General features: G+C 37.9%; 1 protein-coding gene across 1 annotated transcript in view; it reads right to left on the bottom strand.

The window, feature by feature from the left end:
• The window catches only part of EML6 (EMAP like 6), a gene marked incomplete at both ends in the record, with an annotated part of 312,634 nt that overhangs the window by 95,724 nt on the left and 191,683 nt on the right, over nt 1-25,227 (bottom strand). The window contains 7 exons of the mRNA XM_082672746.1: nt 1,956-2,049; nt 9,379-9,484; nt 11,481-11,667; nt 13,639-13,757; nt 17,032-17,138; nt 18,090-18,257; nt 25,007-25,219. Of these exons, the coding sequence (XP_082528872.1) occupies nt 1,956-2,049; nt 9,379-9,484; nt 11,481-11,667; nt 13,639-13,757; nt 17,032-17,138; nt 18,090-18,257; nt 25,007-25,219 (994 nt within the window). The remainder of the gene's footprint in view (nt 1-1,955; nt 2,050-9,378; nt 9,485-11,480; nt 11,668-13,638; nt 13,758-17,031; nt 17,139-18,089; nt 18,258-25,006; nt 25,220-25,227) is intronic.

Below are 25,227 nucleotides of genomic sequence, written 5' to 3'. Positions count from 1 at the left end.
GGGGAAATCTCACATCCTGGGTGACGGGTGCTACTGCAGAACATTACCTGCCAGAACCGCACGACCTGCGGGAAGCAGGTTTGTTGTTAAGCCTTGCTAGTGGCGATGCAGGCCGTGAGTGAGACGCAGAAGTGCAGAGTGAGGGGTGTCACTGAATCAGCCATCCTCTTAGAGTAAATTAGACCCTTGGAGTCAGTAAGGTCAGTAAGGTCCCACTGGTAAAGTATTACTCCTTTTTCTTTGTCACTTCTTTCATGTCCCTGTTTTTAAAGTTTCTATCTACTTAAGCACCTAAATCTCAGGCCATAAATAGAATTTTAATTTGTTTGGTTACTTATTTACATAAATATTTATGATTGATAATATTGTATAAATATTATTTATTATTTAAAAATCTAGTATTCATCCAAAGAACTTTAACAATCTCTGATACTCTTTGGATAGAGCAATGGTGAATGTTACAATTGCAGAATTGGTCTCTGAAGACAACTTTGCAGGTGTCCTGTTAGGGGAATGTGACATATGGCTTGGGAACAATTCTAAAAATAAACTGTATTATTAACATAATGGTGTTAAGTCACTTTGTGTTAATTAAATAGAAGTAACACTACCAAACATATCAAATATATACTTCTAAAATATTAATAAATATTTCTTTCTTCCATTTCTATTACTGTTTCTGATATATAACAGGTGAGCTACCCACATGTGCAGAGGGTTTTCTAGCAGGAAAATTGCGTTTCTGTTGCTTTTGAAATGCAGACATGTGCTTTGCCAGAGATTATCTGTAATGCAGATGATATGTTATCAGAAATACTAAAGTAAAATTCAGTACATTAATCTAGAAGGAAAGCGGACTTGCGATTAGAAGCTGAATCTGAGTATTAGCGGGGAGTGGTATAACTGTGAGGAATACTAGAGAGAGCAAAAGGAAAACCGGTTGGGTAGGCGGATTTATGAGCTGTCATTTGCTGCCAAGAATTCCGTCATCAGAAAAGCTCCTCTTTCTCTCCTAAGACGGTCAGCTGGAGTCCTCAAGGCTCCATTTGCTCCTCCTCTGAGTCTCCAGCAATCTATAGGTTTTCATTCATTAAATCAAATTGCCAAAAAACACTTTTTTCCTATATAATTTAAAATATCAATTTAAAAAGTGAATATTCGGGTTCAAAGTCATTAACCTAAAAATGATTTTATGGTGCCAGATAAAAAGGAAGTTGGTTTACGCAGGGAAGAACCAGTAGAGAGATAAACTGATAACATGCCTTGGGCAACAAATTGTATTGCTGGGCCTTGGCGGCCAACTATTTTGACCTCCGACTATGGCTGGGCAAACAGCTAAGACCAATGTAAGCAGGAGTGGAAAGTAGTGTTCAGACTTAGGGCTGATTCAGCAGGGAGGGAGGCTGGGGCAAGGGAGGACAGGTGGCCTATAAATAGCAGGTGGTCTTGGAAGGTCTATTTATAAGATGGGGAGATTAGGGCAACAATTTGCCTGCTTTGAAAGCAAGTGGCAGGTGCACACGCCAGGCCTCCTTTTTGCATGCTGCAGCCTCATGACAAGTGGAACTTCTGACTCCAGTGACATTGACAGTCCTTCACTAGATGCTAAGATAGTGGAAAAACAAGGGGCAAGGCACAAGTCTGAGGAAAGCTGCTTTCCTACTGCTGGGAAGAAGCTTTGATATAGATAATGCATATATTACTAAAAGCAAAGTGATGAATAACTCTCTGGAAAGGATTTCAGAATTTTCCAATTGCCTGAAAGAAACATTAATTCCTCTATGTCAGGTTTGTCACCATGAAATATTACAATATGTTTTTACTTAGGTGTTAAGCTTTCTATGGGAACTTCATCTGAGTTTGAAGATGAAATCTTACCAGAAAATGCAAACTATTAACTTTTACTGCAGTGTGATCATTGGCAGGATGCCGTTAAGACCTCGGCAGCTTCTTACCTGGTGGTGGCTATCTTTTCTCCCTTTTTCCAGTCCCAAAATACAATACTGTGAAAATCGTCTAAACCAACCGACACCAGACATTTTCCATCGGCTGTATGAAAACAACACAAATGTCAAATGACTCATTTCTCAATGAAAAACCACAACATTTTATATACTGTAAAGAGGAACAAGAAATTGATCTTAAGAATATTATTTAGGCTCAAATACATTAGGAGAATAATACACTAAGGGGACCTCACTAAATGAAGTGCATAACTACTAATAGCGGAGGTTCTCAATGTATAATAACTGGTTGCTGAATTAAATCGCTGACCCAACATTCCAATCTGAGACACAGGGCTGGGGGGAGCTTCTCAGGTAAGTCACCAAAACCTTGTTTACTTTGTGTCAGACAAATCTCATGACATTTACTAGAAGAGCCATTTAACTTTGTGACTCAGTCTATTGCGCTCTAAAAAAAAACAACTGGTTCTGTTCAACCCTCCAAAATAAGAGCATCATAGAAACTAACTTGGAAAATTCTTTCAAAAGATGACTTTATAATTTAAAAAAATCTTAATGTCTTAGTTTCCCTATTTCAAATGTAATATGCTTGTTGTAGAACATTTAGATGATAGCGACAAAGGAAATTTAAAAATCATCCAAATTTCTAGGCCTACATTTGATATATATCCTTATCAGTTTCTCTACCTAAACGTGCTTTGAAAAGACAAAACCAGGATCATAATGAACATACTATTACTTATTGTTTTTACTTGTTATATGATGAACATTTTCCCTTAGTATTAAATATTATTTATAACACTATCAATAATTCGGACAGGTTGTTTTCCAAAATAAAAAAATATATATGATATGTAAATGAATTTGAAATCAAAATAGTTAATTTGCTTTCTCATTTCAAGACAGAAGAAGAGGTACAGTCAGTAAGTCTTTCCTTTGCTGCCTCCTCACAAAGCTTCACAGGAGAAACATCTCAGGTCAGCAGTTCCTCCCTAGCCTGGAGTGGGCTAGGAGACGGCTGGCCAAGCTCACCAAGGCTCAGTTTAGCAGGGTGTATTCTCCGGCCACACACAGCCAATGGCCTTAGGGTAAAGAAACATGAGTATGTGATAAACCGTTTTCCACAGCCCACTCAGGGTTTCAACTGGTATTTTCAAAGACAGCCCTGGGGTAGATGCCAAATTAGGATTGCCAGGGAAAATAAAGGAGCCTAGTCAAATTGGAATTTCAGATAAGCAATGAATAATTTCTTAGTACAAGTATGTCCCTTGCAATGTTATATTGCATGCAATTATATTCCATGGGACATACTTGTACTAAGAAATTATTTGTTGCTTATCTGAAATTCCAATTTAATTGGGCCTCCTGTATTTTTATTTGCTATATCTGGTGACCCTCCCCAAATGCTGCTTAACTAACGCCCAACCCTTGGGTGCCCTTACTTGTTCCAGAGACCCTCCCCCGACCAACTGGGAACCATAGTCTGCTCCTTTTCTGGAGGAAAAAGGAGAGTAAGAGCCTGGCTTAACAAACCAAATCCTCCCCAATCCTCTACTACCACCAAGTATGAGGCAAGGATTTGAAAGTTACATTAACCCTTTCAAGCTCCTAGACTACAGTAGGTGAAGACATTAACACTTTGACAAAGGCCTAAATCACCACCAGGTGAGTATTATAAACAAATGTGTCTTCTCAATCACAATATGTCTTTATGCTTAAATGTTACCAGGCTTTAAACTGTGCCCCGTGTCTTTTCATGCATTTGGGAGAAGGGACTGGTGATGACTTCCGATTCATTACCAGCAACATCACTTTTCCTGTACCTCTTGGTGTGGCCTGGTTACATTTCCATATTAGCATGTCTCTGTATTTGGTGATTTTATTTTTATTAGAGAGTTCTCTCTCCCTTTTTAGATCCTAAACTCTTATTTAAGACTTACAGTACTTGTATCACATTTCCAACATGATCCTCGTACTGAGATGGTTTTCAATGAATTCTGATGATACTGGGAGATAAAAATGGAATATGCCTACGGATGGTGCAGAGGGAATGGGAATATTCTGTTATATAAAAATTTTAATCAAAAGCACTGCACAGATATTCAGTGTCTCTTTTTTTTTTGCATTTGTTAATTCTACATTTCGTTTTCTTTTGTAACCTGTGTAGCTATATTAGTATGTCTTTCTTAGAATGCAAACATCCACACATTTTAAATGATAGTTTTTTTTTTTTTTACATTTTATGTCTTTTGAAGAAGTCCTCAGGGTAAGTTGATTTTTTTTTTTTTTTTTTTTGCTTCTTTTTATTGGAATTTCTGCAAGGCCCCATCAGCTTGTCTTCCCAGTTATACCACCTTTCTACCCCAGTTTGTGACTATGAGTAACAATGAAGCAGCAGAACAAATCTAGAGGTGCCTCAACAACCATACCTCTTCTTTAGGATGGTGACTGTTTCTTGAATTCTGCAGGTGTGGGCAATTTCTACATACCACACAGTTTGGAAATATAATTGGCTATCTTTAACTTTTTCTGAGTTTTTGTTTCCCCTCACAGAGGCTTGATCTTAGCTTTGAAAATCCATTGTTCCTTGACCATTTAGTCAGAGTTTTTGATTTTCAACCATATTTTTAGGGTTTAAGTAATGTCCTTTCAAATCTTTCCAGTCACAGTATGTATTAATTATGGATATTTTGTGACATAGTCCAGAAATAATTCTAAGGAGCTTAATGTCAACAGTAAAGGGCAAATTAGAAAGAGAAATATCTTACTCAGATAATTACAAGTTGGTCCTGTATTCAGGGCTCATAAAAAATGCATAGGTTTTTGGAACCGACACAATGAAATCACACTAGTCTTAGATGTGCCCTTGTGGAAATCAGTATTATTCAATGAAGGTTTTTAAAAATATGAGGATGATATTTAGGCTAGAATATATTTATATCTGAACATTTCCCTTTCTAATTGGTTTTCTGTTCATGTGGAAGCACTTTCCTGTCTGCAAGTACAGAAGCAAAGACGGCTCTGTTTTCCCCAGACAGTGAAAATAAATCCACAACGAGTTGCTCAATTAAGTGACACAATATAAATTCATTCTTTCTAGTTGACATAATTTAGAGGTATGGGTTATGTTGTTAGAAATGTTTTTGATTAAAAATGTCATCTTTTTTGTTTGCTTTGGAAGAGTGGCAAGAATAGATTAATCTAAAGTCCTAGGTGTAACTGCTTATCTGCTGTCTAGTTTTCACATCATTTGCCCGCTTTGTATTTCCATGACAATCTCTTTCTCTAATTTCTTTCTGTTATCGGCAGGTTTCCACAACACCCCCCAAGATGAGCTGACGTGTAAGAGACAGGTGGGTGTGGAGATACGCTGAGGCACTCAGATGGGGCCACCAGCTAGGTAATAACCAATGTAGGTGTCCTGTTTACATGGTTAAACTGGGAAACCTAAATCATCTTCTCTTTCAGCATTCTGACTTGAACTCCTCACTTTACTGCAAGCATCCAAAAAGAAGGGATAGATACTCCTGCTCATGAAAGTGTTTGACTCATGGCTGTTCTAGGACAGGGGTCTCTTTTCACGAGGGTGCTGTTGCACGTGGCAGCCTCTATGCACCACCATGCCCACACCACATTTACACTGGAGAGCGGGGGTGGAGGCAGCTGGAGGCACTGGCCATCGGGTAGAAGGAGTGAGGAAGTAGGGGGGCACAATGAGTGGTCCAGGTACGACTCTCATGCTAAAAGTTTACACCAGCCCTGGCGGAGGGCAGGGGCAGGAAAGGGCAGGAGGACCGAGAGGGAGAGCACAGCCGGCACGGCTTCCACCAGCTGACGGCCCCAGGCCTGGTGGCTTTCTCACGGGACTGAGAGCCAGGAGACCTGGGTCCTCGCTCTGGATCTGCCACTGTCTGACTTTTACCGCAGCCATACAACCAGACTCTCTGTATCTACATTCTTGGCCTATAAAGTGGTGCAGGCATCTGTTTAAGACTAAAGCTATATCATTATAGCACAAGGTACTACTATCAATATAAATTAAACCAAAGAGGCTTCAGGTCACACCTTCAGTAGGGCCATAGAGACCACAAAGATCAATCGACCACAGTTCATCTGCATGTAACCATACACGGTGATGGATCAAACACAGTACATACTTCCTTACTTCCTGAATGGTCCTTAATGTTAGCGCCTTCTCAAACTATCACCTAGCTTCCTTTCTGCCATTTATAAATTAACATCGTATTTCAACTCTGAGACAAAAATATAATTTTCCACAATCAAAAATACCACATTCGGGGCTTCCCTGGTGGCGCAGTGGTTGAGAGTCCGCCTGCCGATGCAGGGGACACAGGTTCATGACCTGGTCCGGGAAGAACCCACGTGCCGTGGAGCGGCTGGGCCCGTGAGCCATGGCCGCTGAGCCTGCGCGTCTGGAGCCTGTGCTCCGCAATGGGAGAGGCCACAGCAGTGAGAGGCCTGCGTACCGCAAAAAACAAAAAACAAAACAAACAAAAAAACCCCACATTTGCTGCATAAATGGGCGCTTCCTTAGTGACTATTATCTGGGGAATAGAGAATGTATTGTTAAAACTGAAATATCCTTTTTATGCAGAAAGTATTTTATATCTGGGCATTTCTTTATTTTCCCAAAATGGGAATTAGAAGCAGTGACAGAATCAGCTTCTCGGCCTCTTCCAGAGTGCCTGGTTTCTCTATCCCGGGCAATGACGTAAGGGGCTGCCTTACGAGGGGAAGAATTCTAAGTGCAGCTAATTTCTCGATCTTCCTTTTATAAAACCACTAAGCCCAGAAGAGACGGAAGCTCTCAGAAATGCAGAGATCAAGTTACTGGGTACCAGCTTATTGCTACTAACTTGCCTCATAATCAATGTTTTTGATCAACATTCCTCTAATCTCTTCTCTAAACGTATTCAGCATGAGTTGGTTCTTCTGATTTTCCTAAATTTAAAAACCAAAAATTTATTCAATTCTCTAGAAAAAATAATCTGATGATTATTGAATTCTATTTCTAGTATTCTAAATTTCCTGCCACTGTTTATACATTAATACACATACACACATTTCAGTTGAAATCAGTGAGTAGATACTTTGAGTTCTACTTTTTTTCTTAACTTGATACATAGAAATGTGTATGAAATACACATGGTCCACATACTTGTCATTTTGAATTATAGCTTTTGTTAAACAGTGCCAAATTGTCTACTAGAATTATTGAGTCAATTTGCAAAGTTGCTGACAATATGAATATGAGAGTCTCCATAACCTAGTGCACATTTAGGTTTTATTATTTTATTTAATGGGTATCTTACCACTCTTCTAGAACATACTGATTAATATAATTTTTATATTAAGTATACACATGTGTATCCGCTAGCAAGTTAATTTAGGAAAAGAACACAGTTCAGCCATCAGGTAGAACTGTTAAAATAAAAAAAAAAGCAGAAATCCATTCACATCTTTGGAATAGAATCTTATTTGAACTCAAATTATAGCTTCATTTTAGATTTTACTGCTTTATCAAGGATACATGGTACACTTATGAAAGTTGTATGTACCTCAAACTCCTGGAAGTTTAGGACTTTGTATTCACCGTTTATCAGGTGCATTATCTGGGCCTTCAACTGGCAGGTGGTAGCCAAGTAATTCTCTCTTCCTTGCTCCTCATGCCTTATGTACCTCACATGCCCACCAGCGTAGAGTATGAACAATTTAGGTTTGATTTTTACTAATTCAATAACCAAAGTATTGAATAACTTCTAATAGTGATATAACAACTCAGATTTGTATAGTAGGTTACAGCATATGAGAATAAGCATGTGACACACTCACACAAATCTGTACCATGTGATTGGTCAGAGAATAAAGATAACTTTCATCCAAAGATGGTTTACAATGTGAAGTTCTAGTAGCAGTAGTGAAAGGCAAGACAGAGAGCATTAAGCAAAACTTCATTCATTCATTCATTCATTCATTCACGTTTTTGGAGTAGCTTCTGTGTCTCTACAGCATGTGCAGTGGGGAACAGAGAGACGGGCTAGATGAGTAGTTTACTGTCTGAGAAGGGCATAGGAGCTGCTAAGACACATAACTACTATACCACATAGACTCTAACAGGTACCACAAGAGCAATGACAACAAATGGGCTAAGGGATACAGAAGAAGGGACAGGACATTTCTCCCTGGAAGGATGGAGGAGAAAACTTTGAGCTTGGTCTTAAAGGATGGTTGGACTTGAACAGACACATGGTAACAGCATGAGCAAAGGAACACAGGCAAAAAGGACAGGAATGCATTTAGGTTCTATAGTTAGGTAGACGGAAAGGAGCACGAGTGGGTTAGTGGGTGAAAACACTGCAAAGGAAGGTTGAGGCCAGATCATAGAAGGCCATGAATGTCCAAACATGGGCTCAGCCCTGAATCAGTCAACCAAGGGGAGTCTATGTGGTAGCAATGTAATTGCACTTCCAGAAGACTCCAGAAATGGGCAGGATGGATTGGACAAAGTGGGGATGGAATCAGAGACCAGCATAACCACCATGCACAGACTAGAGGAAGTTCGGGCCTGAACTAGGAGAGTAGAGAGGGAGGTACATAAGAGAGAGACTGGGGTTGTGAAATGGAATTTAACAACCAATATTATACACATTGCACATATTAAACATTTGAACGAAATTTAGAAAAAGGAAATTACAGAATCAGTTTTCTGTAGAAAGTTTAGAAATTTTTTCTACAGATCTAATATCTACATTGGGGTTATTAAAAATTTCTAGGTTAAAAACACCTTTTGCGATAGGCCCTCATTCTTCAATTCTAGCATAAAGAAATGGTTTTATTCTAAAGAAAATTATATTTATAAGTTAGTATTTTTTTTAACAGCACAGTGTTAAAATTTTAAATTAAGGAGATGGAAACTTCAGTTCTAATTTTTCAATATGAAATTTTATTTCCAAAACACCAGTGTTGTAAAGTGGACCTCTGCAGAGAATTTGCACCCCCCGCTCTAGTTCTTTACATTTTAAATCACAGGTGCTGTGTTCCCACTTATTTGGAGAGATGAAACTGATGTTCTGAGTCACTGCCAGACATTTGCAACTAAGTCTTTCAATGGTAACAGCTGCTCTGGATTTCACATCTCTCAAGCAAATGCAGAATACAGTGTGAGCTCTGGGTAACGAGTTGGGAGAGAGAAAATGAGGAAGATGAGGAAAGGAGGTGTGATCACATTCACACATCTGATTTCCAGTCTAAGACTGGGTAGCTGACAGATGAAGGGCTTACCTCCTTACAAGCAGGACTAAACTAAATAAAAGGATCTTTTTTTAAAAAAAAACAAACCCAAAGTAAATATGGAAGCATCTGTCAATGACTCCAGTGGCAAACTGGTGCTTACCTGAAAAATCGAGCGCACACACTCCTCTCTGATGTTGTCCTTTCAACAGTGACAAACATTTTAGAGTCTGTGTGTCCCACACATGAATAGCAGCATCTCTCCCAACCTTAAATTACAGGATGAGTGTTATTAACTAATTATAAACTATAATAAGAATGATTTTGTTCCTTAGAGTCAAGTGCTGCTCAGAAATCAAAACCCACACATTTGGAGAGTAGGAAGACCCTGGGAAACCATCTGGTCCAACTCCACTGTTTTCCAGATGAGGAAACTGAGGCACAGGGTCTAAGGGTCTTGTTCTGGCATCAAGGTGGGTGCCAGCAGAATCTAACCTGGTACATGGCTCCCAGTTAAGGGATATTTAAAACTAGCTCAAACGTCCACTGTGCTTTGTTTCTGTCAGTTAGTTCTACCCTTCCCTTCTGCCTTCTCAACTCCACACATGATTCCACTCAGCTGTATGTTTTCATGGCACTATCCTCAGAGCTCTTTTACCCGCCTCAATTATTTACCCGCCTCAAGAAGGCCTGACCCTACTTCTCCCCCTGGGAAATGAAAGTTTCATGGCTTAACTCTCTGTCATTAAGGTGGCTTCTCCTCAAGGGGACACAAGCTTCTATCATACCAATTCCCAACAACAGAGAAAACTGTAATACTAAAGTGGTTTTCCTCACTTATAATGCATAGGGGGAAAAAACCCTTTTGGGTATGATGACTCTAAAAGGGAAAATGGGACATAAAGCCATGCACATAACTGAGCAGAGTCTGGCCAACTCCTACACTGGCCTATGGAGGCTAAGTTACCCCTGGAGTGGCTATTGGCATACTGGTCTGCCTCCCAATTACAGTATGGAGTGTGGTAACTCCTCAGGGGTTTATGTAAAGAACCAATCTCTGTTTTTTCTTTCAAAGGAAGACTATTAAACACCCATGAATCAAGCATCTTCTGTTTCTAAGAAAGACAATAAAGGGGGAGGGGGCAGGAAAGAGTGAAAAGGCAAAGTAGTGATCAATTACTTACAAAACTTAATATCAGAATAGATGGTCTAATTTGCCGTTGGAGGAGCAGCAAACCAGTTTTTCAATTAATGGCTCTTCCATTTTGGAGGACTGTAATCCTTTTACAAATATAAGAGCTACGAACTCTTCTCCCCCCCAGATGGACATTTCTGGGGGTTGACTCCCGTCAGGCCCTCAGGTTCATCCATGGATCTCATGAACATCAGGCTATAAACCCTGTTCAAACACTTTTACCTCCTGTATGTCAAGTCTCAGAAATAGTTTGTTGTCTCATAAGGTCAAAAGACCTTCATAAGGTCAAAAATTTTCTTGGAATTTGCCACTTAGATGTTGAGGATCAGGTGAAGTATTACCTACAGTTAAAAGCCCATGATAAAACTGAACAAAAATGTAACCTATACATTGGTAGAAAAGAGCACAACACTGAAAATACTGTTGACAATAGTATTGCTTTACCAGCAAGACAATAAATCTGAGTTTAACAGATTCTCTGTTTACTGAGTTTACTTCTATCCCCCTCCTTTTCCACACAAAATGATTGACTACAGGGCTCTATTTTGAGCAGCTTTTCAATTATAGACTCAATCCGAAGTTTGGCATTCCAAAATGGTTCATATAAAGTTTAATTTTTTGAAGGTTAAAGTATAATAAACTAGCCACAGTTCATATGACTTTAAGTTTTACAAAAATAACTATACACTGGATGTTACAGTAGTATTAAAAGATGGTTCATTCAATAAACATTTACTGAGTACCTAGGATATACTAAGTTCTGGGTAAACAGTAATGAGGAAAATACATTAAGACTTCATGGAATTTACAATACTCTAGTTTTACCTAATCCTATTCATAGATATCATCATGTGAGAATAAGAATCCCTCAAAGCCTTCCCAAAAGTGCTGGAATGTATTGGTTGACTCTCCCACCATCATGAAATGATCCAGCATTCACTGCACTAAGGCTTCCTGCCTTAGGTTTATTTCTACCAAGTATTTTTTGAATTTCTCATATGTAAGCTGAATTCAAAATTAAATCCTCTCTCTCTTTGGCTAAACTCTCATCTTACAGGAGAGATATATACCTGCCCAGTGGCCACATAGTCCTTCACTGGATGGATGGTCAGGCTGAGAATGTCATCATCGTGTCCCAGGTACAGCCTCTGCGAGTGTTGTTGCCTATTGTACACAACAGCAACTGCAGCAATGTGATAGACCACTTCTCCAGCTTGTGTGTAGAACAGATTGTTTCTACAATCATAGCCTCTATAGCTGAAGCACAGGTCCAAGAGATGCACAGTCGTTGAACGCACAGTGAATGAACAGAGCAGAAGTTGTAAGAAGATAAAGTTAACATGTTAATATGGACATGGACAAGCAGAACCCAGGTGTCTCCACAGTTGCCTAGGACAGTGATCGTCAGTGGGGGTATGAGGACCCCTGAGGGCATGTGATGACTTTCTAAGAGGCAAATGGACACTGATAATTTTAACAGAATCTATTTCCAGATCCTCAGGTACCATATGTGCTTTCTCTTAAAACTGACCAGTCTGAGAACACACCTGTGATGAGGTACTGGCTTTCCTTTCCCACCTCCCCTTTCCTAATCGCCTTCCTCCCAATTTAGGAAGTCATTCCTCTCATCCATCGGGAATCTTACTATGGTATATTACCCTGGAATGTCAAACCTTCCAGGGACACCAAAACAAGTACAAGTGCGGATGGATGTTGAAAGTGAATAACTCTAACAACTGGGTAAGAAATCCTTTTGCAAGTCAAGTGACTTCCAATTCTTTGCTTTTAACAAATTTGAACAGTGATTTAACTGAATTCTTAGCTGATGGATCACTAAACTACATTTTTGTGTGATATATCAAAATCACGCCACATATTTTTGGTCTATGACAAAGAGGAGTTTAAAGAACTGATCACCATTGCTGTGATAAAACTGCCTCTGTTCTCATCTACTTAAGTAGCTAGATATGAATAAGCTTTCTTAGCGCTTACATTAAAAAGTGAAAAATTGGAATAGATTCAATGCTAAACTGTTACCCTCTAGCAATAAGAAATATATATGCACATATATCTGAACTCATTGAAACAATTCTATCTTATTAAAAGAAATTTTCCAATAAAATTACTTATGTTTAATAACTATCAGAATTTGTACTACATTTATGTTGATTTGGCCAGCTATTTATTACTAATAGTTATAACAATAATTAAATCCAGAAAAAAATTGTTAATGCTTAGAGTAGCACTGTCCAACAGAACTATTATGTGAGTCACATAGGTAATTGAAAAATTTTCTAACTGTCACATTAAAAAAAAGGAACAGATGAAACTTAAGAACATTTAACCCATTATGTCCAAAATATTATCATGTCCACATGTAATCAATATAAAACATTTTAATGAGGTAAATTTCTTTTTCATGCTAAGCCTTCAAACTCTGGTGTGCATTTTCCACATAGAGCACATTCAGACCAGCCACATTTCAAGTGATCGTTGGCTACAAGTAGATATCGTACCAGACAGCACAGAGTTAGAGACTTATGGTCACGGAGAATTAAATTTAAATTGACCATATAGATACGTTTTTTCCTTGTTGAAGTTATGACAGGGTAATCAATAAAAGACTTACAAGCATAAAAATATTATATTAGGGTAAAATTCTGTAGGAGAAGTAGAATAGAAATATGAGTTCATGTATTTGCGATATTGATGATAATGGGAATCAAATATCTATGCATTTGGGTTCCACTGGAGCCATCTAAATAAATAATGTGAGTATTCATAAAACACAAGATATATTCTTCACAACCATTTAAGCTTAGGTTGAAAAAGCTTAGATGTTAACTTAAAGTGTGGAAGGTTGTACATGATTTTCAAAATTCAAAATTATTTGGGGTACATGTGAACAAAAGCATTTGAAGGAAATACTGTCCTGGGAAAGCCAGCTGAACAGAGCAGGAGTTACGGGATAAAGGAAGCAGAGATGGAGAGAATAAAATGAAATAATAATGAGTGGTAGTAACACATGCAACACAAAAGTACATGAAGTGTGAAAAATCTAGATACACACACTGAGATGGCCATAGAACACTGAGAAAACTGGACAGAGAGCCGTGGTTAAAATATTAACCACAGGTAAGTGCAAACTGGAGAGAAGAGCCAGCCTGAATTGGGGTAGCACTGAGAAGAAGGACGACAAGGTGATAAGATTGGTGACAGACCACCCACCCATGTATGAACTGGAGTTTCAAGCTGTCCTCAGGAGCCTTTTCTCGTTTGAGGAAGGACACTGCATGGTTTTTCTCTTTACTTTGTTGCTTTAGCTGAGGTAGATCTTCTTTGTAAACCTTCAAGCGTAACAGAAACATTTAGTTAGAGACTCTTCAGGTTTCAAATATATTAATGTCTTGACATTCTCTTTAACTGCAGGAACTCAAGTTTTTGAAAACATAAGAAGCTAAAAATGGTCACAAGAGACAAAGAAGGGCATTATATAATGATAAAGGGGTCAACTCATCAAGAAGATATAACAATGGTAAATATTTATGCACCTGACATCAGAGCATCTAAATATACAAAGCATATATTAACAACTAAAAGAAGAAATAAATATCAATACAATAATAGTTGGGAACTGTAAAACCCCACTCCCAACAACGGATTAATCATCCAGACAGAGAATCAATAATGAAACAGCAGATTTGAACAATACTACAGACCAAATATCTTAACAAATACAGAACATTTCATCTATCAGCAGCAGAACATACATTCTTCTCAAGCACACAAGGAACATTTTCTAGGACAGATCATGTTAGACCACAAAACAAGGCTCAATAAATTTAAGAAGACTGAAATTATATCAAGTATATTTTCTGACCACTATAGTATGAAACTAGAAATAAGTAACAGGAAGAAAGCTGGGAAAGTCACAAATATGCAGAAATCAACACACTCCTCAACAACTAATGGATCAAAGAAGAAATCAAAAAGGAAATTTTTAAAAATCTTGACACAAATGAAAATGGAAATGCAACATACCAGAACTTACAGGATACAGAAAAAGCATTTCTCAGGGGAAATTTTGTAGCTAATAAACATATACATTAAGGAAAAAGAAAGATCTCCGATAAAGAACTTAATATTATACCTCAAGGAACTAGAAAAAAAGTTTGGACTTAGTTTGGACACTAAGTTCAAAGTTAGCAGAAGAAAGGAAGTAACAGAGATTAGCGCAGAAATACATGAAATAGAGAGTAGGAAAACAATAGAAAAGATTAACAAAACTAAGAGTTGGTTCTTTGAAAAGACAAACAAAATTGAGAACATGAGACATGAGATTGAATTTTACTTTTTTCTAATGAACAAAACTAACTTGAAATATATTTTAAGTCATTGGGATTTAAAAGAATTAAAAAAAAATTTGCTATTATGTTTCTAAATCAATTTATATCCAGAAAATATATTACTTTTCTGATAAATAAAGGAAATTATTAAATAAAATTATCAATAAAATATAATTTAAATATTTCGTTATGATTTCTTCTAAGGCAAGAAATCTCTTGATGATTCAGAAATGTGTAAAATGTGGGCCACATGAATCATGGTGATCACTCTTTGGAATTATCCTTCTTTCATGACCTCATGAATCTTTCAGATCAGACTCTGGGATACAGAGCAAAGCTCTTGGTCTAACCTAGGACCTAAAATGTGCTGCTGGCTGAGAGAACATTCTCGATAATTTAAATGTAGATAAAATCATGTAGCTAAAATTTTGTCTATCATGTATTTATACCCTACAATCAAGAGATATAAATTTAACACATTTAAATGAAATACGATTCATAATTTCTCATCTTCATATAGGAAAGTTTTCATTTAATCAAACTACATTACAAAAAAATCATGAAAATATTATAATGAAATTCATATTTAGGATCTGACCAAAAATCGTTTAAAAAAAACTGAAGTCAGAAGATATCTCACTACTGCCTTGTCTATTACAGATGCAGTGAACCAAGCTTTTAAAATCTAATGATAATTATTCATCTGAATTCATGATGCTTTCATCAGCTCATCAACTACTTTAGAGAACTGAATTCTAGTCTTGGCATTTCTACCGCTTATTTGAACAAGTCTCATAACCTCTGTGGGCCTCAAAGTCCCATCTGTAGAACAGACTCCCTGCTCAGGAACAACTCAGGAATCAAATATAGACAACATGAATTAAATAATCTAGGTGAAAGCTTTAGAAAGTAAGATGTCAGGGAGAATATATAAATCCTAGGCATGAATTTCAATTGAGTCATTCCTTTTCATTCTTTTACTAGCACTATTTTTATTAAATAGAAACATCCCAACTAAAAAAATTGCATTTCTTTTTCCCTAAATTGTGTGTTTATTTTGCTTAAATTCCATTTCCCCTTGATATTAGGGTGTAATATTTGCATGATATTAATAATTTCCTTTCAAATCTTTATCTTTAGCAGTTTTATAGCATAATACAATACACAGTCAAACCGATTTAGTCTTGAAGTTAACCTAAACCATCAGTTGGACTACTTTTGTACTAACCTAATTTTTCAAATATTGAATCAGTGAGTGGCAATTATGGGTTGGGGAAAAAAAGTCATCATCTGAAAAGTTGTACATTCAGAGCTTATGTAGAGGCAAAGCCAAGTAGCACTCACAATGTGCACTTTGGAGAGAAGCCCATACCCACTACAGGCAATGTGGATGTGGGCAAAGTACTCAGCCTCTCAGGGGTTACTGTTGGGTTGAATTCGGTGTATGTAAAGCACAGGATGTGGCCCCATAGAGACACTTGATACATGGCAGCTGCCACAGGCCTATGTGGTAAGTTTCCATGGGGCAACACTGACGGTTGCTGTGTCTGAAATCTTATTCACTCCATGTTCACGTATGGAATCTGCTTCACATACCTCTGTTAAATGACTAGAAAGAAAACAGAATCCCTAGGGTTATCACCATTAAGAAGGTGATACCTGTCCAGATTCCAATGAAGGATTACGCCCTTTAATACACACAATTTAGTGCTAAAATTAAGTGTCTATTTTCAAAAAATTTGGTTGTAATTGTCCAACTTTTCTACTAAAGATGATTTCTGACTGGAAGGATAATGTGCATTGTATTTGGACTTTTACTTTAATTAAATGGATAACGGTCTCCATAAGTTAAGAGAGGAATCAGGACAACAGCTCATTTGCAAACTACCATGCCTCCAGGGATACCTATTCTATAAAGAAAACACATGCTTTAATGATCTGCTAAGAAAATGAAAAATCTTGTAACTTACTTGCACGTTTTTCTGTAAAAAATATTTTAAAGTTTTAGCTGCTAGGAAGGCAGAAAACCCAAACTGTCATGGGTTCCGTTTTGAAAATTTGCTACTACCTCTACTTAACAATTTTTTACTGATATGATCCAGTAAATGCCTTATTTCAAATCTGTACTTAAAGATAAGAAGTAGGCAATTTCCCTAATTCTTTTCTTGATTTTCTTCTGCCTAAGCATTAACCAATTTTAGTGCAATGTCCAAATTCAATGAGATCAAGATTCGGGGTTAAAAGGCATTTGTCATGAGGCTCCCTGTTTACTGACCTGGCGATCATAATTGATTTGAGTTTCTTGCTCAATATCAGAATCCAACTCCGGCACGTCAGATAAATCCGAATCAGATTCTTCACTATAGGAATCGGAGCCACCTTCTGCAGAAACACCCCGTGAGACACAAGCAGAAATTCTGAGACTTTAAATGGCTAAAACTTTTATTTAAAAATTTTTTTCTCTCCTATTGAGGTCAATAAAAATAACTACATCATAGTTTTCATTTGTTGTAGATTCTTAAAACATCTTTTTTTTTTCATCTTTTCGTTAAGTTCACCATACCTCTAACCCCCTTTTCAGGAGTATTACCAGACTAGGATAACTCCCCCCACTATTTCCACACTTCTATTAGATAACAGATCTTTGGGTTTTAAATCTTGCTTTGAAAGGGGAAAAAAGGGGGCGGGCAGGGGGCTAGGTTTTCCCAAGGAGAAGGCTGGGACAGAAAGAAATCCAACCACTCAGTTCAGTAAAGATCCTCATTAGCCTGTTAACATGCCCACCCATGCTGGTAATTGCCATGGTCAAAATGGCTGCAGAACCCCTCCCAATAAGAACATCTCCTCACATATTACATGATCATTCCTGCCAACATCACAGTAAATTAAAGGACTATACACATCCATTGAACTGGAACACAGTGGCCCTGATTGTGGACCGTTCTCTGAATGCCGTTCAGGAGGCAACTTCTATTCCAAATGTTACCTTGTCACCTGACCCAGCAGACCCGCCACCTGTTAGAATAGTCTAAGGAGGCCGAGATGTATCTGTTCGTGTTATTCTCAAAAGTTAATTCTTCATGTAAACCTTAGACCTTCAACTTGCATTTGGTATAAGCAAAATCCTTTGAAGGAAATTATCCAACTGACCCATACTCAAGTGGCCCATATCTCAAAAGCTTTTTCTGTTCTTTTTTTTTAATGTTAAATTTACTGTAGGAACGAATTTTTCAAAACAGCTTTAACTCTTTACCTTCAGAAGAGATGTTAGACCATTCTTTGATATTTTTATTGAAAAATAAATAGATGTTGAAAAATTATTACTGGTTTTACCCTGGGGTGCTGTTTCTAGCAGGCCATTGCTGACACCTTCTGGAATAAATCTCCACTGGAAAACCGAGTGGTCAGCCCCTCCTGTGCTTAATACCCACTGAAAGTCATGAGACCAGCGGACGTTTGTGACATGTGCAGAATGACCCACATACTTTCTAAATTTGGCTCCTGAAAAGATATTTTTGAGGAGAAGATTAGTTGTGCAAAAAATAGAATCCGTTGGTTAAAAAATTACATTTTATTCATGTTGAAAAGTAAAAGATTTAAGTATATTAGAAAATATAATTTCAATCTTATATATAATAACAAACAATCAAAGGCTCCAAAAGCTATCTCAATCATTCCAGTATGGATTAAGCTAAAACTGGGTCTTAAAATTTAAGCCCTGTGTCTAAAGACACATCTGAACCTGTTCCAAATAACACCCACTGCTTCACTGATTCTGAAAATAAATGCTAAAGAATGAATACCTTACACATTCTTATTTAAATACAAGATGCAACAGGCAATCCTTTAACTGGGAAATGGAAAATACTTCTGCGGCGGGGCGGGGGGAGTAAAATTGTTGTTTGGGGTCATGTAGATGTAGAGTTGGGAGAATGAATTTTTTTTCTCTTAAATTGATCGCTTTACTCAGTAAACACCATCCCCAGGTAGTGAATGCAACAGAAAAGCTATGTGAACTTCTATTTGTGGTTGAATAACTGCAGCAAAGTCTCCAGTGTATGGTGAGTAGATAGAAGCATAAAGGCCCTCATGGAAATAAGCAAGATCCATCTTCTCATGTGGAGACCTAGGACCCCAAAGACTGTGAGAGATTTCTGGGGCCAACAAGCACACCATCCCTCCTTCAGAAATACTTCTACCTATTACAGCCCCTCTAAGTGAAATCTCTTTAATGGGGGAAAAGGCCATCTCTTCAAGTATCACATGTTTAAAATTTAAATACCCACTGGAGAGGTAATGATTTAAATTTATATGTACGCGAAAATGACTGCCACATGTCCCTTCCCTGAGAGCGTGTTCTGACCAGGTGAGGTTTTATTATAAAAAGACAGGGGGAATGCTGCCACAGAAGGGGAAAGGAAGGACTTGAGTCTCAAAAGCAACCATGCCCATTTCAAAGAGTTTCCTAAATCAGTTTTGGTAATTTAATAAAGTCAAACAGATTGCAACTCCGGTCAACTGTAAATGCTGGCTGATGATAATTCAATAATTATGAAGTAAATATATATTCTTCCCATATCTCTATAGATCTTGTTGGGCTATTCTTTGCTGCCCTGACCTTTAGACCCTCCTCAGAGATGATTTAACCCATCTCTTTGGAATTGTTTAAAAAATGTCCACAATTTTTTAAAAAAGTTAAACTCATAAAAGCACATGGTAGATTTGCAGTTATCAGGGACCTAGGGGGAAATGGGGAGATGCTGGTCAAAGATACACTTTCAGTTATAAGATGAATAAGTTCTGGGGATCTAATGTACCCTATGGTGACTGTAGTTAATACCACCGTATATTTGAAAGTTGCCAAGAGAGTAGATCTTAAATGTTCTCACTACACACACACACACACACAGGGTAACTAACTAAGGTGATGGATATGTTAACTAACTTTAAAGTAGTAATCATTTCACAACATATACACATATATGAAATCACCATGTTGTATACTTTAAACTTACACAGTATTATTTGTCAATTTTATCTCAGTAAAGCTGGAAAAAATATGTCTACAAATTATTTGATACAAATCAAAACACAGTATGCCAAAAATGAAGGTATGTGACATCCAAGAGGAGGTTATAAAAGGCAGTGCAGATGCTCCTTGCTCTTTCTTGGATCTCTAGGTACCATGTGATAAGGACACTCAAGCAGCCTATGGAGAGGCTCACATGGCAAGGAACTGAGGCCTCCAGCCAAGAGCCAGGTGAGTGAGCATCTTGGAAGTGGATCTTTGGCCTCAGTCTAGCCTTCAGATGACTGCAGCTTCATGAGAGACCTGGAGCTAGAATCAGCCAGCTAAGCTGCTCCTGAATTCCTGACCCTCCAAAACTGTGAGAAAATAAATTATTATTGATTTAAGCTGCTAAATTTGGGAGGGAGGGGAATTTGTTTTACAGCAATAGCTAGCTCATACACCATTGGGAGGCTGGAAGTAGAACCTGCAAAAGCATTAGTGTCATCAATATTTAGGCCTTATCTCTCTGATAATTCTTCCTCTCTCTCCCTCCTTGCTCTACTCTAGGCTCACTGGCCTTTTTGCACGCCAGGCCCTCTTCTGCCTCTAGGCTTTTGCACTTGTGTTCCCTTAGTCTGGAATGCTCTTTCCCTGCATCTCTGAATGGCTGCTTCTCTTATCTCCTTCAGGTTTCTAGTCAAATGAAACTATCAGTGAGCCCTGCTTTGACCATCCTACTTAAAACAGCAATACTACACTGCCCGACCTGAGTGCTCTTTACTCCCATTGTTTGCTTTATTTTTCATCACAGCACTTCTCACCATCAGATGTGTTTATATTGTCTTGTTTATTGACTAGGTCCCCTCAGTAGAACAAGAGCTCCAGGGACTTGTGCTTGTTTTATTCATTGACATATCTCCAGCCTCTAGAATAGCACTTACATATTTACTGAAAAAATGAAGGCCACATCCATCTCTTCCAAGGTTTTCCTTAGGACACTGAGTGACTCTACAAGGCCCCCCTTTATTCTCTGGACCCTAAGGAAGGCTCAGCCCTCATCTCCTCTCTATTGATTCTTTCTCCTTGACTTTAAATACTGTTGATATTCCCTCAGCTGCCAAACATTCATCTCCAACCCTGAAGTCTCCCAAGAGTGCTGACAGCTTGTGTGCTATGCCCACTTGGATGTCTAATAGGTGCCTCAAACTTATCACAGAAAAACTAGGAGTTTCCCCTTCCCCTCCTACTCTGTTACCACTATAAACACACACACACACACACACACACACACACACACACACAAACAACCTTTTCCTTTCTCATTTTCCCATCTCTATAGATGGTGCTACCATCCACCCCATTGCTCAAATCTAAAACTTAGGAGTTTTCCTCAATTCCTCTCTTTCCCTCTACTCCCACACCCAATCCATCAGCAAGACCTTCAGCTCTACCTTGACACTGTTTCCTAATCTCAACCACCTCTCTTCAGGTCTGTTCCTGACAACTTTGTCCAAGTCACATCATCTTTTACCTGGGCTCTTGCAATAATCTCTCTACTTGAAGCCTCCCCTTCCCTATTCCATCCCACACAATATCAAAGTGGTATTTTAAAAACTTAAATTGCTCATGTCAGTCTTCCATTTAAAACCCTCAACAGTTTTCCACTGCACTTAGAATAAGACCCACATTTCTAGCAGTTGCTTCAAGGCCCTTCATGCCTGGCCCCTAATGCCGTTCCAGCCTTGGAGTGCACAGCTCTCCCCTCGTTCATCATGGTCTAGACACACTGACCTTTCTGTTCCTCCATCAAGCTCATCCAAGCTCTACTGAAGGCCAGCACTTTCCCCTCCAAGGTCTAGGGTTTCTGCAACTCAAGTCTTACAGTATCTAGGACACTTGTCATAGGAGGTAGCTGTTCAAGGACTGTATGTGTGTGTGTGTGTGTGTGTGTGTGTGTGTGAAGGATTAATGGAATGGCAGCACACAAGTGAAACATGGAGATCCTCGGCCTTGAGCCTCCCCTAGGAGCGTGGGTAGATGCCAAGGGTGTTAAGATATGGCAAATGCCAATGAGCAAGGCTTTGGATTTTACCTCATGTCAGTGTCTGGAGGGTGATGGTCAAACAGGATGTACTCTAAATGACATCAGGGAAAATTATCAGTATTGATCCTAATTATTTTAAGATTTGAAAACTGTCAAAAGGAAATGAGGAAAACAAATTGGTTCAGCTATGTAAAAATAATATGAATTGTAGTCATTTTCATTAACTGCAGAACACTTATGTCTAATTATTATGCAAAAGAATACTATGCACACATAATCATAAATGTGTCAATTAACTTGTGAGTTTTATTTAATCACAATGGAAAACTATAATGTTTACCCAGTCTCCACACTTTCTCATAGTCATCAGCCCCTGCTAATATTTGGGTGTTTACAGGTTCAAAAGTTGGGGGAATACTTGTCACTGGTACCTTGGTTATAGGGAGACAAGTTCCACCAACTGTTACCATTCTCATCAGCAACACTCTGTTATAAACTTCTCCACCAGTAGCTTTAGCACAAAAAGGCTCCAAGAGCCTAAATGACTCTGAGGCAAATTGCAAGATGTATAAACAATGTGTCATGAAAAGTAGAACAAGTCAGTTTGCTATGAGGACATGGATACTTATGCAAATTGTTGAGGTGGGTTTTATTGCTCTCACCATACTGTCGCTCTGGCTGTCAGTGTCTCCTTGTTCATTCAGATGTCTCCTGGCTGCCTTCCTCCTCAGGGTTGTTTTACATATAAGGGTATCTCATTTTGACAAACAGCACTACTCACTGTACCTCCCTACCTGCCTCCCCCATCCTAACAAGCTAATCCAAGATCTACATCTCCATTGCTATTTTCTAGACCCAAGTCTATCCTACAAGGCTCAATGACTCATAGGAAATACCAACTCTCACTGAATTCCCAAGTCCTGATACTTGATACCAATAGTATTGCTTCTGACCCTCATGATATTTCTTCTGACTCCTGAATTTCCAGATACCTTCTGGTTGCCTAACTTAACTTCTGCAAGTACATTACTCAATTTAACAAGACATGCCCTACTACTCAAAAGACCCATTATGGAGAAAGAGAACAGTTTGAATTAGGCATGTTGAGGTAATGCTGTGCCTCAAGCATTTTAATCTGATGGTCATTTTGTCAAGTGGAAGTGATGGTGGTTTTGCTATGCATTTTATGTTCAATTTTTTACCATGATTGTCACTGCTTCAAAACTGCTAGTTAGCTGAAAATGACTTTCTGATGACATTTTCAATCCCTTTCCTTGCTTATTCTAAAAATTGTTCAAGTGAAAGGTTTTTCAGGCAACAGCATATCCCTACTGCTGATCAGATTTTCAGGGTGCAGGCAGGGAGTCTCAGAAAAGCCTGTGTATGGGCTTTGCCTAAACTTTTGAAGGAAGAAGAGGACAGGGTCATTACATGATTAATTCAGTCACATTCTACAAAGCCTGACAGTGCCAGAAAAATTGAAGTGACAAGATTTTAACAACAATAAAACAAAATAATAAAATGCAAGGGCAGAAACGGTTGTTTTGAATCAAACTCTCTCAAAAATTTCACCAGTTATCAGTCTCCCAAAAGCAAAAATAAACAAATGGGACCTTATCAAACTTACAAGCTTTTGCACAGCAAAGGAAACCATAAACAAAATGAAAAGAACCTACAGAGTAGGAGAAAATATTTACAAATAATGCAACCAACAGGGCTTAACTTCCAAAATATACAAACAGCTTATACAACTCAACAATAACAAAACAACCCAATCAAAAAATGGGCGGAAGATCTAAATAGACATTTTTCCAAAGAAGACATACAGATGGCCACCAGGCACATGAAAAGATGCTCAACATTTCTAATTATTACAGCAATGCGAATCAAAATTACAATGAGGTACCACCTCGCACGGATCAGAATGGCCATCATTAAAAAATCTACAAATAACAAATGCTGGAGATGGTGTGGAAAAAAGGAAACCCTGCTGCATTGTTGGTGCAGCTACTATGGAAAACAGTATGGAGATTCCTCAAAAAACTAAAAATAGAGTTACCGTATGATCCTGCAATCCCACTACTGGGCATATATCCAGACAAAACTACAATTCAAAAAGATACATGCACCCCAATGTTCACAGCAGCATTATTCATGATAGCCAAGACAGGGTAGCAACCTAAATGTCCATTGACAGATGAATGGATAAAGAAGATGTGGTACATATATACAATGGAATATTACTCAGCCATAAAAAAGAATGAAATAATGCCATCTGCAGCAACATGGATGCAACTAGAGATTATCATACTAAGTGAAGCAAGTCAGAAAGAGACAAATACCATATGATATCACTTATATGTGGAATCTAAAATATGACACAAATGAACTTATCTACCAAACAGAAACAGACTCACACACAGAGAACAGATCTGTGGTTACCAAGGGGGAGGGGGTTGGGGGAGGAATGGATTGGGAGTTTGGGATTAGCAGATGCAAGCTATTAATATACAGAACGGATAAACAACAAGGTCCTAATATACAGCACAGGGAACTATAATTGATATCCTGTAATAAACCATAATGGAAAAGAATTTTAAAAAGAGTGTATATATTTGTATAACTAATTCACTTTCTGTACAGCAGAAATTAACACAACATTGTATATCAATTATACTTCAATAAAAAAATTTCACCAGTTACGTAAGTCTGGTGTGCAAAATTAGTGCTATCAGAAGGGGTCCACAAACTGTATTATCACCACAACAATCACTTTCAGATTTTATTTTAAATATGTCTATAAGGATTTGCTTTGCTTCCTATGTATAAGCACAATTAGGTGTAACACATAAAAGAATTTTAATTACAATATTTTAATGTAACATGTAATTTAAATTATTATATTTACATATATATAAATAAAATAGAATACAACTTGTTTAAAACATGAAGTTTATGAATCACGAAATGTTGAGTAACATCTCTGTTAACAAATGCTGACTTAAATTTGCAAAACCACATTTCAGAATGTCAAAAGCAGAAGATAGCAAACTTTCTATTGAAAAATGTTAGAGTAAATATAAAGATAAAATGAATAGTCTGCAGTAACAGACATCAAGAAAATAAGCCTTAATTATACTGTATGTATATTCTAGATCAAATCTTCATTCAAAGAAACATTTCTTTTGGCCTTACCTTTCTTGAGACAAGGAAACTTAAACAATTTAACCAGTCCAAAATCATCTCCAGACACCAGTACTGAGTTGTTGTAATTTGCATCCACTGAGTTGATGTCAATGACATCAGTGTATTTTGGCCAAATCCCACTCACTTCTGGGCCGTTCACACATGTCCAGGAGGCCCAGGGAATCCCTTTGATTTCTTCTTTACTTGTTAAAGGCTTCCCAGCTGAAAAT

Source organism: Grampus griseus (assembly GCF_964374135.1).
Source record: "Grampus griseus genome assembly, chromosome: 15".
Classification (NCBI taxonomy): domain Eukaryota; kingdom Metazoa; phylum Chordata; class Mammalia; order Artiodactyla; family Delphinidae; genus Grampus; species Grampus griseus.
This window is presented reverse-complemented; position numbering and strand designations above follow the sequence as displayed.